The 14337-nt window shown below is 46.7% G+C and overlaps 1 protein-coding gene across 2 annotated transcripts in view; it reads right to left on the bottom strand.

Annotated features, from left to right (window-relative positions):
• ABCC2 (ATP binding cassette subfamily C member 2) overlaps positions 1-14337 on the bottom strand; it is a 76340-nt gene that overhangs the window by 26736 nt on the left and 35267 nt on the right. For both annotated transcript variants that reach the window (XM_045068793.1, XM_004749506.2), the window contains exons 11-18: positions 13167-13232; positions 10308-10445; positions 9611-9757; positions 7326-7410; positions 6532-6598; positions 4618-4744; positions 2250-2426; positions 933-1100 (exon numbers count right to left, since the gene is read on the bottom strand). In XM_045068793.1, the coding sequence (XP_044924728.1) occupies positions 933-1100; positions 2250-2426; positions 4618-4744; positions 6532-6598; positions 7326-7410; positions 9611-9757; positions 10308-10445; positions 13167-13232 (975 nt within the window). The remainder of the gene's footprint in view (positions 1-932; positions 1101-2249; positions 2427-4617; positions 4745-6531; positions 6599-7325; positions 7411-9610; positions 9758-10307; positions 10446-13166; positions 13233-14337) is intronic.

Below are 14337 nucleotides of genomic sequence, written 5' to 3' on the forward strand. Positions count from 1 at the left end.
AGCTTACGGGCTCGGGCCCATGAGATGGACCTGATCTCAGATGCCAGTTGGAATTCTTGAGCCACCCATACTTCTGACCAACCAGCTATAAAGTCCCTTCCTTGTGAACAATAACTTGCTAGAGTGGCTCTCACAGATCTCCAGAACACACTTAGGTTTGTCAGCTCGTTGTAAAGGACACGACTCAAGAAGAGTCAAATGGAAGAAACACAAACAGAGCAACAGAAGGGGTTGTGGGGAGCACCTATGGGCCTCCCCTGCTCTCACCAACTGGGCCATCCTCTCAGGACCTTTGCGGCACTGACACCAATCCAGGTGTAACCCAGATTTTTGTAACCCAGTCTTCAGGCCCACGGTCCCTCCCCAGAGGTTTGTAGGTGGGGCTGGAAGTTCTAACCCGCCCATCACCTGGGCTTTCTCTCCAACAGCCCTGTCCTGAAGCCTTTATGTACTCTAGGGACTGGCCTGGAGAAAACTAAAAGCACCTGCCTGGGGAGCAAAGGTCCCAAGTCAAAGAGCAGTATCTGATGCTTGATTCCCCTGAGTCATTGCTTAGTCAACCACATCACATTACTCGGCAAAGTCCAAGGGTTAGGGGGTCTGTGCCAGGACCTGGGGACAAAACCCAAATGTATTCCTTATTATACCACAGGTCTCAAAGAGCCTTTTATCACATCAATCATCCTAAGAGGCTCAATGTCAGAGACACAGAATAAGGCTCCAATTAGACAGTTCTGGCAGAAGCCATGACCTCAAGATGGAAGCTTTCATGGGTCCTTGCCTGGGAGACCAGTGTGACACTGTATGTCCTCAGCAGCCTAGGAGGCAGGTAAGTAAGGAAATTTGCTTCAGGACAGCAGCAGTCCAAGGACATGTGTCTCCCCACCCCACCCCCCACGCCAATGTCTTCTTTGCTTTAAATAATTTCTCACCTTGCCTTTCAATAGGCCATTGGGACCCAAGACCTTATTGAAAATATGTTTTCCCACATGAGCATCCACGGCCGACAGGGGGTCATCCAGAACGTAGATGTCTGAATCCTGATAGGTAGCTCTGGCCAGGCTGATCCGCTGCTTCTGACCTCCACTGAGATTTATACCCTGAAGAATAAAATAATTTCTGTTAAGCACTACTCCACAGTTCTGCCTTTGCAGACACTATTCGTTAAGGCAGGGAAAGGGAGAGATTTGCCCCCATAAGTTATCAAGGACTTTAAAATCTTACAAGTTCCTTTATATAAGTAAGTAACTTAGATTCAAATCTATTACTTCAGGCCCAATTATTACATGTAGGCCCAAATTACCATTTTCTTTTAATATTTTATTTATTTATTTGACAGAGACATGGAGAGAGAAGGAACACAAGCAGGGGGAGTGGGAGTGGGAGAAGCAGGCCTCCCACTGAGCAGGAAGCCCGATGTGGGCCTCGATCCCAAGACCCTGGGATCATAACTGAGCCAAAGGCAGACGCTTAACAAATGAGCCACCCAGGCGCCTATCATCTTCTATTATATGATTTACTTATGAATTTTGTATCCATCCCCATGGGAATATAAAACTAGATCAGGGCAGATTTTTCTCTATTTAACTCGAGGATGTAAATCCAGCACTTAAAATAGTGTGTGGCACATAGTAGGTCCTCAGTAAATGTATGTTGAATTAATGTACAAAATCACTCTCAAGCCCTATCTTCATTAATCTGCTAATATCTGAAGGTCCTTGTCCCCCGAAAGCTGCTCTATTCATTGTTAGTAATAGGGAGGAAAGTTAAAAACACCCTAAATATGTAACCAGTTATGCTGTGACCATATAATGGATACAGTAAAGTCATTTAAAACCTGTTTTTAAGAAAGGCATTAATAACCTGAGAAAATAATTCACACTAAATTTCTAAGCATGTGAAGGAGATTTATCAGACCTTTTTCGGGGCACATCCAGAGGTCGAGTTAGGACACAAGTTCTGGTCCTGCCTCTCTGCTCCCCTCCCTGTGAGGTCAGCCTTGGGCCAGGCACTGGTTGGTTAACCTCTCAGATCCTCATCAGCTTTCTTTTAGATGACACAAATCTGAGATTTGCTTCCAGCTACAAATTTTTAATTTTCAAATATTGTATAAACTCATGTTTTCTGGTATTTGTTCCAACCCGACTATGCAAACCGGCCAGCTCTTGTCCTCCCGTCTTCTCCACCATCCTCACGCTTTGGTCTTGGCCATTTCTTCACCCTTCAAGGTCCCTTGGAATTCCAAGTACCTTCTCTCCAATCTCAGCCAGGTCTCCTCCAGGCAACACCTCCAAGTCTTGCAGGAGGGCACAGGCCTCCAGAATCTGCTGGTATCTCTTTTCATCAAACTCGGATCCAAAGAGGATGTTGTCCTTTATGGTGCCATTCTGTATCCAGGCCTGCTGGGGGACATAGGCTACGGTGCCCTAGACGGGAAGGATCAGAGCACGTGACAGTCGTCTCTCCAGAAATGCAGGGTTGGAGGAAGGAATAGGAGGATGGGGAAGAAAAAACAGAACTTGGATTTGAAAAGATGAATGTTAGGCTAACTGAGCATCTGATATTTATAAATGTGCTTGTATGTATTGTAGCAACAAGGGAGAAAGATTTGAGACCCTATTCTTCGTTTACCCCTACCCCCCCTTTATTACTATCACTTTGTAGTCATGATCCCCCAAACTGGGAGATGAATGCACATGCTGCTCCTAGAACAGGGTTTTTTGGTTTGTTTTTTAAAGATTTTATTTATTTATTTGACAGAGAGAGATCACAAGTAGGCAGAGAGGCAGGCATAGAGAGAGGGAGAAGCAGGCTCCCCGCTGAACAGAGAGCTCGATGAGGAGCTCCATCCCAGGACCCTGGGATCATGACCTGAGCTGAAGGCAGAGGCTTTAACCCACTGAGCCACCCAGGTACCCCAAACAGGGGTTTTTTCAGTCAGTCCCCAGTGAGCTTCCTAAGACCAATAGAGGGCTAACACTGACACAGGACATAATATAGATGATATTTTAGGAAGAACCAAGAGATTTGAATTACGATGCAGGCTGATGCATGAAGCAGATCATGTCCAAAGAGAGATGGAGCCTGACAAAGGCTCCCTGAGCAGGGAGACTGGTGCGGAACTCGATCCCAGGATCCTGGCATCGTGACCCAGGATCTTGAAATTCTTGACATTCTCTCTCTCCCCCTTTCCCTCCACCTGCCCCGCTCCCGCTCACTCACATGCCCTCTAAAATGAAGAAATCTTTTTAAAAAAGAAGTTAGGAAACAGATTTTAATCTATAGAGTCTGTTCTGCTATACTGCAAGTTTATTTAATGTAAATTAGCTCATAAGCGATTGGTAAATCAGGGAACAGTGTCAGGGTAATGTGAAAGAAGTGTTAGTTCTTCATTTTCTAAGCATGTCAGTGTCAAGCAATCAGGGGCAAGGTCTCTCCTAATTAAAAAGAAATGCTTGGCAATATACGAAGATCTTAAGGAAAAAAGCTAAAAAGCTTATTGACTTTTTTTTTTTTTTTTGGATGCAAGTAGAAGTAGTGACTGGTTAAATGATTCCAAGTACCTATAATTTCCCCTAAATTTAACTCTCTGGGGAAGCAGAGAGGGCTAATGAAGCTACTATGAAAAGATTTCTTCTCTGTTTAAAAAAACTGATGAAGATATCTACACCTGGTATCAAGTTTCTGTATTGGAAGCAGTGACCTCAAAGACCAAGCTCTCAAAGGAGCAGGTAGGCAGTCCAGGGCTAACTGTGATGCTGAGTGTAATTTACAATGTTGCTGTTTTAATTGTTATTATTGTTATTAGTTTTGTTGGTACCCTGGTAATAGAGTTTCATTTTTTTTTTTTTAAGATTTGAGAGAGAGAGATAGAGAACACAAGCAGAGGGAGAAGCAGACTCCCCACTGAGCAGGGAGCCCGATGCGGAACTCGATCCCAGGACCCTGGGATCATGACCTGAGCTGAAGGCATGAGAAAGCACACTTAACCAACTGAGCCACCCAGGTGCCCCAAAAGTTATGTAAATTTTTAATGATGCTTTTAGAAACACAGATAAAGTAGAACCGCCTATACTTTGAAGGAAGACGGCTCTGTTTACGTTTTCAAAGTTAAGTATACATATGGGAATCACCTGGGGACCTCATTAAAAACGCAGGTTTCAGTGCACCTGGGTGGCTCAGTTGGTTAGGAGGCTGCCTTCGGCTCGGGTCATGGTCCCAGTGTTCTGGGATTGAGCCCCGCATCGGGCTCCCTGCTCGGCGGGAAGCCTGCTTCTCCCTCTCCCACTCCCCATGCTTGTGTTCCCTCTCTCACGGTGTCTCTCTCTGTCAAATGAATAAATAAAATCTTTAAAAACAAACAAACAAAAAACAAAAACAAAAAAACAAAACCCCGCAGGTTTCCAGAATCTGCCCCAGAGTTTGAATCTATGTGTGGAGTAGGGCCAAGATCTACAGTTTGCACGTCTAACAAATGTCCGTAAGACAGCACCAATGGCAAGACAACAGCAGCGCTTGGCAGATTCTCCTTCTCAGTGCCTTCTCCCAAACAAGAAAGCAGCACGAAGTGGCCCACACTTGAATGTCAGAACTCTTCTCCTTGGCATCCACTCTCACCTTGATGGTGACGTGCCCGTGGACATTTTCCATTTCTCCCAGCATGGCTGACATCAAGGATGACTTCCCAGAGCCCACAGTGCCCACCACAGCCACCAGCTGGCCTGGCATAATGTCCAGGTTCACACTGAAAGAGAGAGAGTATTTGAAGGAGATGGAGGGAGTTATTCAAGAATAGTTCAGGCTGCTTCTCAGACTCTCCATGGGGAGTCTGGTGTTAGGAAACTTCTCCTCAAGATTGGAAAATTTGTCTTGGATATAGAAGACCCTGAAATGCTTCTTTAATACTTTTTTTTTTTTTAAGCTCGAAAGGGCTAGAGAGTGAACCCTTTCTTACCCAACTATATGAGCTCTTTGTACCATTATAGCTTTCAACTGGAAAAATTCTCTTAGCACCAACATGGTACCATTGAACAAGACCTTAATGGGAGCCTGGAGATCTGAGTTTGAGTCTCAACTCTGCTACTGCTAAGCTGTGTGACCTTGGAAAGTCGCTTCATCTGGACCCTCATTTAAGGACTAATGGGGTTGGAAAAGATCCGTGTTTCCCAAACTTGGTTATTTGACGAGAATAGCCACTCAGGGGGACACTTGCTGAAAGCACACATTCCCTGCCCTGTCCCCTGGAGATCTGGCTGTGTCTGGCTGGGGAGGAGCATTCACTGGCCTGGACTCCTACGAACTCTGTGCCCATCCTGTTTTTGAGTCCCTGGAATATTTGGAACATCGGGCTCTTGCTCACAATCTTTCTGAATCTGCCCGTTGCTAGTAAAAGTCTAAAAGAAGTTCAACTCAAAGTGGGAGCTCTGTCCAGTCTTCTCTCTGCAAAGGAAGGCTTTCGGGTTGGGAGGGTTCAGAGGAGGGGCTGGCCTGATGCCCCCTGGGGCAGGCTCCAGAATCCATAGGAAAGGCTGTAGAAATAAGAGAGAAGCGTGGCAAGTCCTAGGTGTAACAGAGAGAATATAAGGTTTGCTGGGTCGAGAAGGAAGATCTGGCCTGCACAGGCTTCCTGGGTATCGTGTGTGCTGTGTTCAGTGTCGCTGGGTATATGCTCTGTATTTCACCCTGTGTAGACAGTGTTTTCTCCTGTCCAACAGCCCTATGATACAGTTAAATTCATATATTAGGCCCAGTAAGAGAGTCACAGTAACTAACAAGATAGAAAAATCGGAACAAGATAGTGTAACAAAAGGCACGTGAATGCGGTCTTGCTCCCTTACAGCACCGCACGCACCCTTCTTCTGATGACGCAAGATCAGACAAGGCCTACCTGAAGAGCTGAAGGGAGGTGAATAATTTCAGTGCTGTGACCTTCAGACTGTTGGTCAGGAGGAGGATCACCTCCTTCCAGACCAAGGTTGGCGGCAGGTAACCGAAATCATGGAGAGCAAAGCTGTGGATAAGGGAACTCCGGGGCGAGCAGCAGCATGGCAGGAAAGGGTCGGCTTAGGGCAGAGGAGGTGGGATGCGGAAATGGGTTATTTAGACGTAAAACTCAAGTTGGAGCTTAGTTAGAGGCAGCCCCATTGTTCATTGAGGGGAAAGAAGCCATGGCTACTGGTCTTGAACGGATGGATAACATGAAATTGATTTTGGATTCTTGTGTGTCTTCTTTACCATACCCAGAGCCCTAGGCCACTTGTCAACGCTGGGCTCCCTCCATCCACAGTCTGGAGTACGTCACGGGTTCTTAGCTGGAGGCGTTCAGCCCCAAGGAAGATAGCCGGGAGTCAGAGGCAGTTACGGGGAAAGAGGCTCAGGATTTTGCCGTCAGTTCGTCCCTCCTGGGATTAGCCTATACTGAACATGGGCACATAGCCCCTTTCCCACGTGCCCTATTACGTGGAATCTTCTAAGAACAGGACTGGCAAGGGAAATCCCGAAGAACAACAATACGGAAAGGAGGCAACTCACTCTCGGATTGTGGCTTCAGAGTCCTGGTCCCAGGTAAAGGAGGCCTCTGAAAACTGCACAGCTTTGTCTGTGGAGAAGAAGGCCCTCTCTTTTAGTCCCCTGGAGATCCCCACGTGTCTGTCTGCCTCCTCAGCTCTCACATGTCCTTCTCCGCTTCCTTCGCGCATCCCGCATCCCGAGGTCACCTCTGTCAGGGGCTGGCCCCCCTATTAACAAGGGCAAAGGGGAACTCCCGGGGTGAGACCAAAGGTGGCCCGCCCACAAAGGCCCTTTTGCTCAGATTTCCAGCCCTGTCAGGAACCCAGATTCTGGACTTGCAGACACTCTGGGTACATTCTCAGGCCCTCTGTTGCCTTATGTCCTGGTAAAAAAAAAATTCCACCTCCAGACAGAAATCTGGCCACTCCCTGGATTCCAGACACACAGCTCGCTCTGGTCCATGGAGGACCCCAGGCCTCAGACCTTCAGAACCTGTGTATGTTCTTCCCTACCTTCCCCAGTTTACATGCTTGGCTCCATCCTGACTTTTGTATCTTTTGCAGGACTCCCTGCTCTCCCCTACAGTAGCTGGCCCAGCTCAGTTTAGCAATCTGGCTAAGCACTCTGCTCTAAATGAAAACAGAATTTAAGTAAAAACAGTAAGCTTCTTATGCAAATGTAGGTTCAAGGTAACCCCCCCCCCGCCCCCCCACCCCCGCTCTCCCTGTCAATCCGTTGGCTGCCCCTAAGCCCCCCATATCAACGTGCCAGTGCTGTGAAGCAGCAGCGTGGGGAACAACTCCAGAATTCCTCACCGAAATGGCAGTCATGGCGAATGGCGGACGTGTCCAAGTCGTCCCCTCCCAAGTACTTTTCTAGCCGGTCTCTGGAAACACTGGCCTGGGGAAGGACACAAAACATCTGAAGAATAAAATATCCAATGACAAGCACAAGCAGGGAGAGGATTTTGACTTCGTCATCAGCCCTGGAGGTGGAAACAGAGCGTCAACCTGCCAGGCTGCTCGCCAGGTGCCCCAGCGGGCACCTCGGACCCACCAAAGACTCAGCCACACCTCAGCCTCGGGAGACAGAAGGCGATTACGATGTTCTGTTTCACCCCCTTTAGAAAACTCGGAGGTCAACTCTTTGGCCATCTCTCCAATCTTTGGACCAGTTCCAGAAACCATCTCTGTCTTCTTCTAAGACAAAACCTTAACTTCTGTTTGGTTTTGGTAAATGGGCCCCTGGTGTGCTCTTCTGTAATGGAGTCCCTGCCTTGGGCTCATCCTGGGTCCTAACTGAGCCACCACTGGGAGCCTGTATAGAGGAATTGGCCATGGCACCCCAGAGACCTTACAAATATCCACACGGCCCAGGTTTAAACTACAGCTGACCTAGGTTGCCAGGGGGAGAGGGTCGGGAGAAGGTGGTTGGGTTATGGACACTGGGGAGGGTATGTGCTATGGTGAGTGCTGTGAAGTGTGTAAACCTGGCAACTCACAGACCTAGACCCCTGGGGCTAATAATACATTATATGTTAATAAAACAAAACAAACAGACTACAGCTGACCTAAGCACTGGCAGAACACCCTGATGTCTCCTGAAACAGGAGAACTTGGGAGGATTCCTGGCAGCTCTTAGAAGGACATTTGTCACTTGCCTCCCTATTCCCAGGGGGCCTGCCAGGAGACGGTCTCTCATTACCGCCTGGCTTCTAGTGAAGTTGCGGACTGTCTGCCCAGCCCCCTCCCCTGAGGGCAGCTGCCGTGTGGGTCAGCGCCTCAGACAGGAGTGCCCCACTGCCCGTTCATGTCTTAGTCATCCTGTGAGACAGGGAACGCAGGGAGCAGAAACCTCTCCTGAACTTGCTTTGCGATCCACGTAAGAAGCTCTCTGAACCTAAAAAGGGCCTGTAGTTTCTTCATCAGCCAAGTTAGTCAGCCTTTCTTTTTCTCTTTTTTCTTTTTCTTTCTTTCTTTCTTTCTTTTAAAGATCTTATTTATTCATTTGAGACAGTGATACAGAGAAAGCATGAAAGGGGGAGATGCAGAGGGAGAAGCAGACTCCCTGCTGGGCTGGGAACCCCATGTGGGGCTTGATCCCAGGACATGGAGATCATGACCTGAGAGTCAAAGGCAGACTTAACCATCTGAGCCACCCAGGCGCCGTTGGTCAGCTTTTCTTAACACCCTCCCGGGACAGGGAGTCCTTAAACTCGTCATTCTTACAGACTGAAGCCAGGCGCCCCTGAGGTCAATGCACGTCACCACATTCCATCTTCCTGGCCACGTCACTAGTCTACCACCTACCCCACGAGCGTCCTCCTGACGGCTGATACCCGGTGTGTCTCGCGGACGGTGCTCACTCTTCAGGAGCCCGACTCTCCCTCCGGCCCATCTGAGGCCTCTCGAACTCCAAACTCACGAACTACATTCAGTTTTACCACCACATGGCTTCATGCAGAGAGGATTTTTCTTTCCCTTTGTGCCATATTTCCCTAATGCTGTATAAATTACCGCTTCCCGCCAACCCTCCCCCCCCCCCCGCCAAAGCCTTGGAAAAATGTGGGGGAAACTAGGCTGGGGAAAAAGGCTTAGGAATATTCCAGGTATCAGGGCTCGTCATCATTCTCTCACTAAATGCCTTCACTACCATTGTCTCCCTGTGAGTAGAGGAGATTGGTATGATTCTCCCCATTTTTTTTTTTTAAGATTTTTTATTTACTTGTTTGACAGAGAGAGATCACGAGTAGGCAGAGAGACAGGCAGAGAGAGAGAGAGGAGGAAGCAGGCTCCCCACTGAGCAGAGAGCCCGATGTGGGGCTTGATCCCAGGACCCTGAGACCATGACCTGAACCGAAGGCAGCGGCTTAACCCACTGAGCCACCCAGGCGCCCATCCCCATTTTATAGTTAGATAAACTAGGGGTCTAAGAGCTTGTGATTTTAATAAGATCAAACTTGGTCTCCAGAGACCAAAGAAATCGCTCTGATCAAAAGTTCACCCATGGAAGCCGGAAGTGAGCTACGACACGCCAGTTATTTTGAAAAGTCAGGCTTTTAACCAGAGATAATCAGTTAGCAGGGAGAGATCCTACCCACCTGGAGAATGGAGGAGATGACCATGGGAAACATGCTCAGGGGAAAGCGCAGGATATTGAAGAGGGTGATGGAGGTGAAGGCCTTTTCTGCATCCAAAATATTATTGCTGTCCACCAGAGTGTAAACTGAAAACGTGATCACAGACACCTGGAAAAGCAAGGTCATGAGGAATTCATTCCGCAACGGTTTCAAGCGGTCTTACGCTAAGTCTCGGGAACACAGTCTCTTAGAGTTGAAGCAGGCTCGGGGATGATTATCTCCACCTTCTTGTGTTACAAACGAGAAAGCGGAGTCCAGAGAAGAGGAAATATCTTGCCTGGGGTCACAAGGTCAATTAATAGTATTGCTGGGACCACAGTTTGGGTCTCCCGGCTCTCATTTTGCTGTACCTTCCTGCTCTAGACCCACACAGCCTCCTCAAGAAGATAACACACCCTGCTCTGCAAACCATTCCTGGATGCCATCTTCATGCAGACCATCCTGGAAACGTGCTCTGGGCAGACAGACCACCATATTGTACACCAGATTGAAACTAGAGCTGGGGGGGGCATGAGGTAGGAATAGGAGCTTTGGGAAGTTGAGGAGAGGGCGGAGCTTCCTGGCTTTCAGGGTCAGGCCTAAGGGCACTGGGCAGTTTATCTAGAACAGACCTTCCTTTTCAGGAAGCTGATCCAACCCACTGATTCCTGTTACTCACCAGGACTGGAGTTAAGTATAAGAGAAACATCATCATGGACTGCATCTGCCCAAAGGTCAGCAGGTTCTTGAGCTCTTTCTTCCGAAGTCCATGAACTTGGTTTTTGAATGAAGTTTCCCAGGCAAAATATTTCAAGATCTAATAGGATAGAAAAAGGCACAGCTCACACTGTTGCCCCAAAAGGACACCAGGTACATCTCCTCTGCCCAGACTTTAGGATATGCTCTCCAAAATGGGTAACAGAGGGTAGAAATCCACATTATGAAGTATGATTATAGAAAGGTGGGTTACATCTATTGACAACCTATGTACAAAAACGGTTTATACACATTATTGTACTTAATCCTTGTAACAACTTTAGTGAGATCGATTGTCCCAGTTTGCTGGGGTTAAAGGGGTTGCTGAAGACTTGGGATCTCAGAGTGCTAACCCCAGAAAGTTCTGGGCAAACCAGGGAGAGTCCCCCACTTTTGTAGAATTATTGTATCAATTTTAGTGATAGGGAAACAGGTTGAAGAAGCTACTTAACTTGACCAAAGTTACCAAGCTAGCAATGTTAGAGCTGAGACTCCAAGCCAGGGCTATCTTTTCATTTGCTACATTCAGCAGAAAGGCATATGATAGCTCTGTGTAGAGAAATATCAGGGAGTTGAAAGAAGCCTCTGCATTCTAACATGTGTGGTGATGAGCACTGAGCGTTATGGGCTGAGTGTTATGGGCAATTAATGAGTCATTGAACACTACATCAAAAATTAATGATGTACTATATGCTAGCTAACTGAACATAGTTAAAAAAAAAAAGAGTCCTTGTTTCATTTTCAAGAAGTTTAGGGTAATGTTTAGATTCCTGAATTCAAAACAACACAAATATTAAAAAATAACTTCTTAGTGATCTTTGCAGGAGGAAATGCACTATTTTGAAAGCTGGCCAAATGGAGGGAAAGAAGTAAGCATTTACCCCACCTGTTCTATACAAACTTTATTTTATTTTAGTTGATTAAAGATACTTCTTCATTATAGAATTCCAGCTAATCAATACCAAAGGAGTAATAGAATTAAAATTTTAATCTTTTGCTACTCTTACTAATAGATCAGAGCAATGAACTTTCTTAAAAAAGATTTTATTTAATTATTCGTCAGAGTACAAGCAGAGGGAATAGCAGGCAGAGGAAGAGGCAGGCTCCCCACCAAGCAAGGAGCCCGATGTGGGATTCGATCCCAGCACCCTGGGATCATGACCTGAGCCAAAGACAGATGCAGATGCCTAACCAACTGAGCCACTCAGGCTTCCCAAGGCAATGAAACTTTTTTTTTTTTAAAGGATTTTTTTAATTTATCTGACAGAGAGCACCAGTAGGCAGAGAGGCAGGCAGAGAGAGAGAGGGGGAAGCAGGCTCCCTGCCAAAGCAGAGAGCCCGATGTGGGACTTGATCCCAGAACCCCGGGATCACGACCTGAGCCGAAGGCAGCGGCTTAACCCACTGAGCCACCCAGGCACCTGGCATTGAACTTTTTTTTATGACTGTTTTCAAACTTGGATGCATATTAGAATCACTTGGGGAGCTTCAGAAATAAATAATACACACACATACACACACACACACACACACACGCCTAAGCCTCAACCACAGGAGCTTAATTTAAATGGTTTGAATTAGGGCCCAAGCCTCAGGGGTTTTACAAACTTCTCAGGGGGGTCAAAATGTGCTTCCAGAGCCACAGATGACCGCTCTAGGTGAAAAGGCAGGAAGTCTATTAAGGGGTGAAATCAGGCTGACCACACCCGGACCCCTGCAGAGTACTACTGAAAGTATTCTTCCCCTACCCCTACCAATCAAACAAACCAAACAAAAAACCTATCTAATCAAGGCTCTAGATCTGATTATTAATTTGTAATATAGGAAATAAGACAACGTCTTTTCTCCAACAGGACAAAGAGTTAAAAAAAAAAAAAACCAAAGTGAAAGAGTCTATCGTAGATTATAAGCACTATTGGGGCACCTGGGTGGCTTAGTGGGTTAAGCCTCTGCCTTAGGCTCAGGTCATGATCTCAGGGTTCTGGATGGAGCCCCACATTGGGCTCTTTGCTCAGCAAGGAGCCTGTTTCCTCCTCTCTGCCTACTTGTGATCTCTGTCTATCAAATAAATAAATAAAAATGCTTTTTAAAAAAAGCACTATCATATACCACGTGTGGCCTTTTTTTTTGGATCTTTATTCCAACAAATTCACAGCAAACAAATGACATAGGAGGCAACTGGGAAAAAAATTTAAGATTATTTATTTATTTGAGAGAGACCATGAAAGGGGAGAGGTCAGAGGGAGAAGCAGACTCCCCACGGACCTGGGAGCCTGATGCGGGACTCGATCCCAGCACTCCGGGATCATGACCTGAGCCGAAGGCAGTTGCCTAACCAACTGAGCCACCGAGGTGCCCTGGGAAGATTTTAATTGTACCAAAAAATTGCCAGTTTTTTTTTTTTAGTTGTGGTAATGGTACTGTGGTTATGTTCAAAAATGGTCTTTTGGAAACACATACAAAGCATTTACAAGTGAAATGACAAAATATCTGGGATCTGCTTTAAATATCACCCAGCGAGCATGAAGAGGATACGCAGACAGAACTAGTTAGATCATGCTGATAATTGCTAGACGTGGGTGAGAAGTCCATGGGGTTAATCAGATCATTCTCTCTACTTTTGTGTAGAAACCTGGAGACTTGAGGGCAGAGTCAGGGGTCCTGCGACACACCTCAGGCCCACAAGGGGGCGTCCACCACCCCAACGAGCTTGGTGAAGGCCGCCACCCCACGGGGCTGCCAGTTTACACAGAGCGCCACGCGTCCCCCCTCCACTTCTCACCTTCATCCCACTGAGAATTTCATTCATGATCTTTAGCCGTTTGTCCTTATTTTTCATATTTTTTACCTGCCAGGAAAAAGTAAAACAAAACACACTTCCTCGTGAGAGTGTCCAAATTTGGCACGAATGCTAGGTTCGCTGGCGGCACTGTGGATGTCACTTGGAAAGCACTGGAGGTGCCCGGTGATGGGATGCAGCTCCCCCCCACCTCCCACCCCCTTTGCCCAGGCTGCTCCTGCCACACCCATCTTCGTTCTGATCCTTAAAACATGTTTTATTAAATATTAATATTTGTATTAAATATATTTTAATAAATATATTTATTATTATTATTATTATTATTATTATTTTGCTTGGCTTGCCTCTTCCCAGGGTGTACTTCCCTGGGTTTGCTCCTTCACAGTCAGGCTCCTGCTATTTGCAGGTGGAACTCAGAGGTACCTTCCTAACAGCCCTTCCTTGACCCCATAATCTAAAACCCCCACCCACTCGCTTGCTCTCCTATCACCCCATTTCATTTTCTTCATCATATTTAGACCTGATAGATTTCCTGTTTACTTCTGTTGATGGCCTGACTCTCCACCCCAAAGAAAACATAAGCTCCACAAGACCAAGAGCTTTGGTCTAATTTAATGCCCTGATCCCAGAATAGTATGTACCATAAATCTTTTAAAAAGAATTCTTTGTAACTAGAGGAAGGCAGAGTGAATAAGTGAATACATCACCTTCACCATGAAGCCCTAGGATTTCTGGCAGATCACAGGACTGCGCACAGGGAGCCCTGACCCCTGGTAGTAGCTGGGCTGATTGCCAAGAGTTAGGCTTAAAGTTTGGGTCACTCATGCATCTGCTCTGAATGACTGGTCTGTTCTGCTGTGATAGGGAAACAGGACCAATCACCACGATCTAAGAACAGTCCTGGGGTAGTGGTTGGCTCAGTCAGTGGAGGGTGCGACTCTTGATTTCAGGGTTGTGGGTTCAAGCCCCACATTGGGGGGAGACATTAGTTAAAAATAATTTTTTTAAAGATGCCCAGCAGAGCAGGATAGAAGAGTTATGTGCAGGATCCCTGGGACGCTCTCCCCTCTCTAATCAGGCTCTGCCCTCTCGCATGAGTAAAGAGGGAGTACATTTAAGAGTGGCTGAAAGGTGAAAAGGGAAGATAGAGAAA

The sequence above is a fragment of the Mustela putorius genome, unplaced genomic scaffold (genome assembly GCF_011764305.1).
Source record: "Mustela putorius furo isolate JIRA1106 unplaced genomic scaffold, ASM1176430v1.1 tig00003909_pilon_pilon_pilon, whole genome shotgun sequence".
Classification (NCBI taxonomy): Eukaryota; Metazoa; Chordata; class Mammalia; order Carnivora; family Mustelidae; genus Mustela; species Mustela putorius.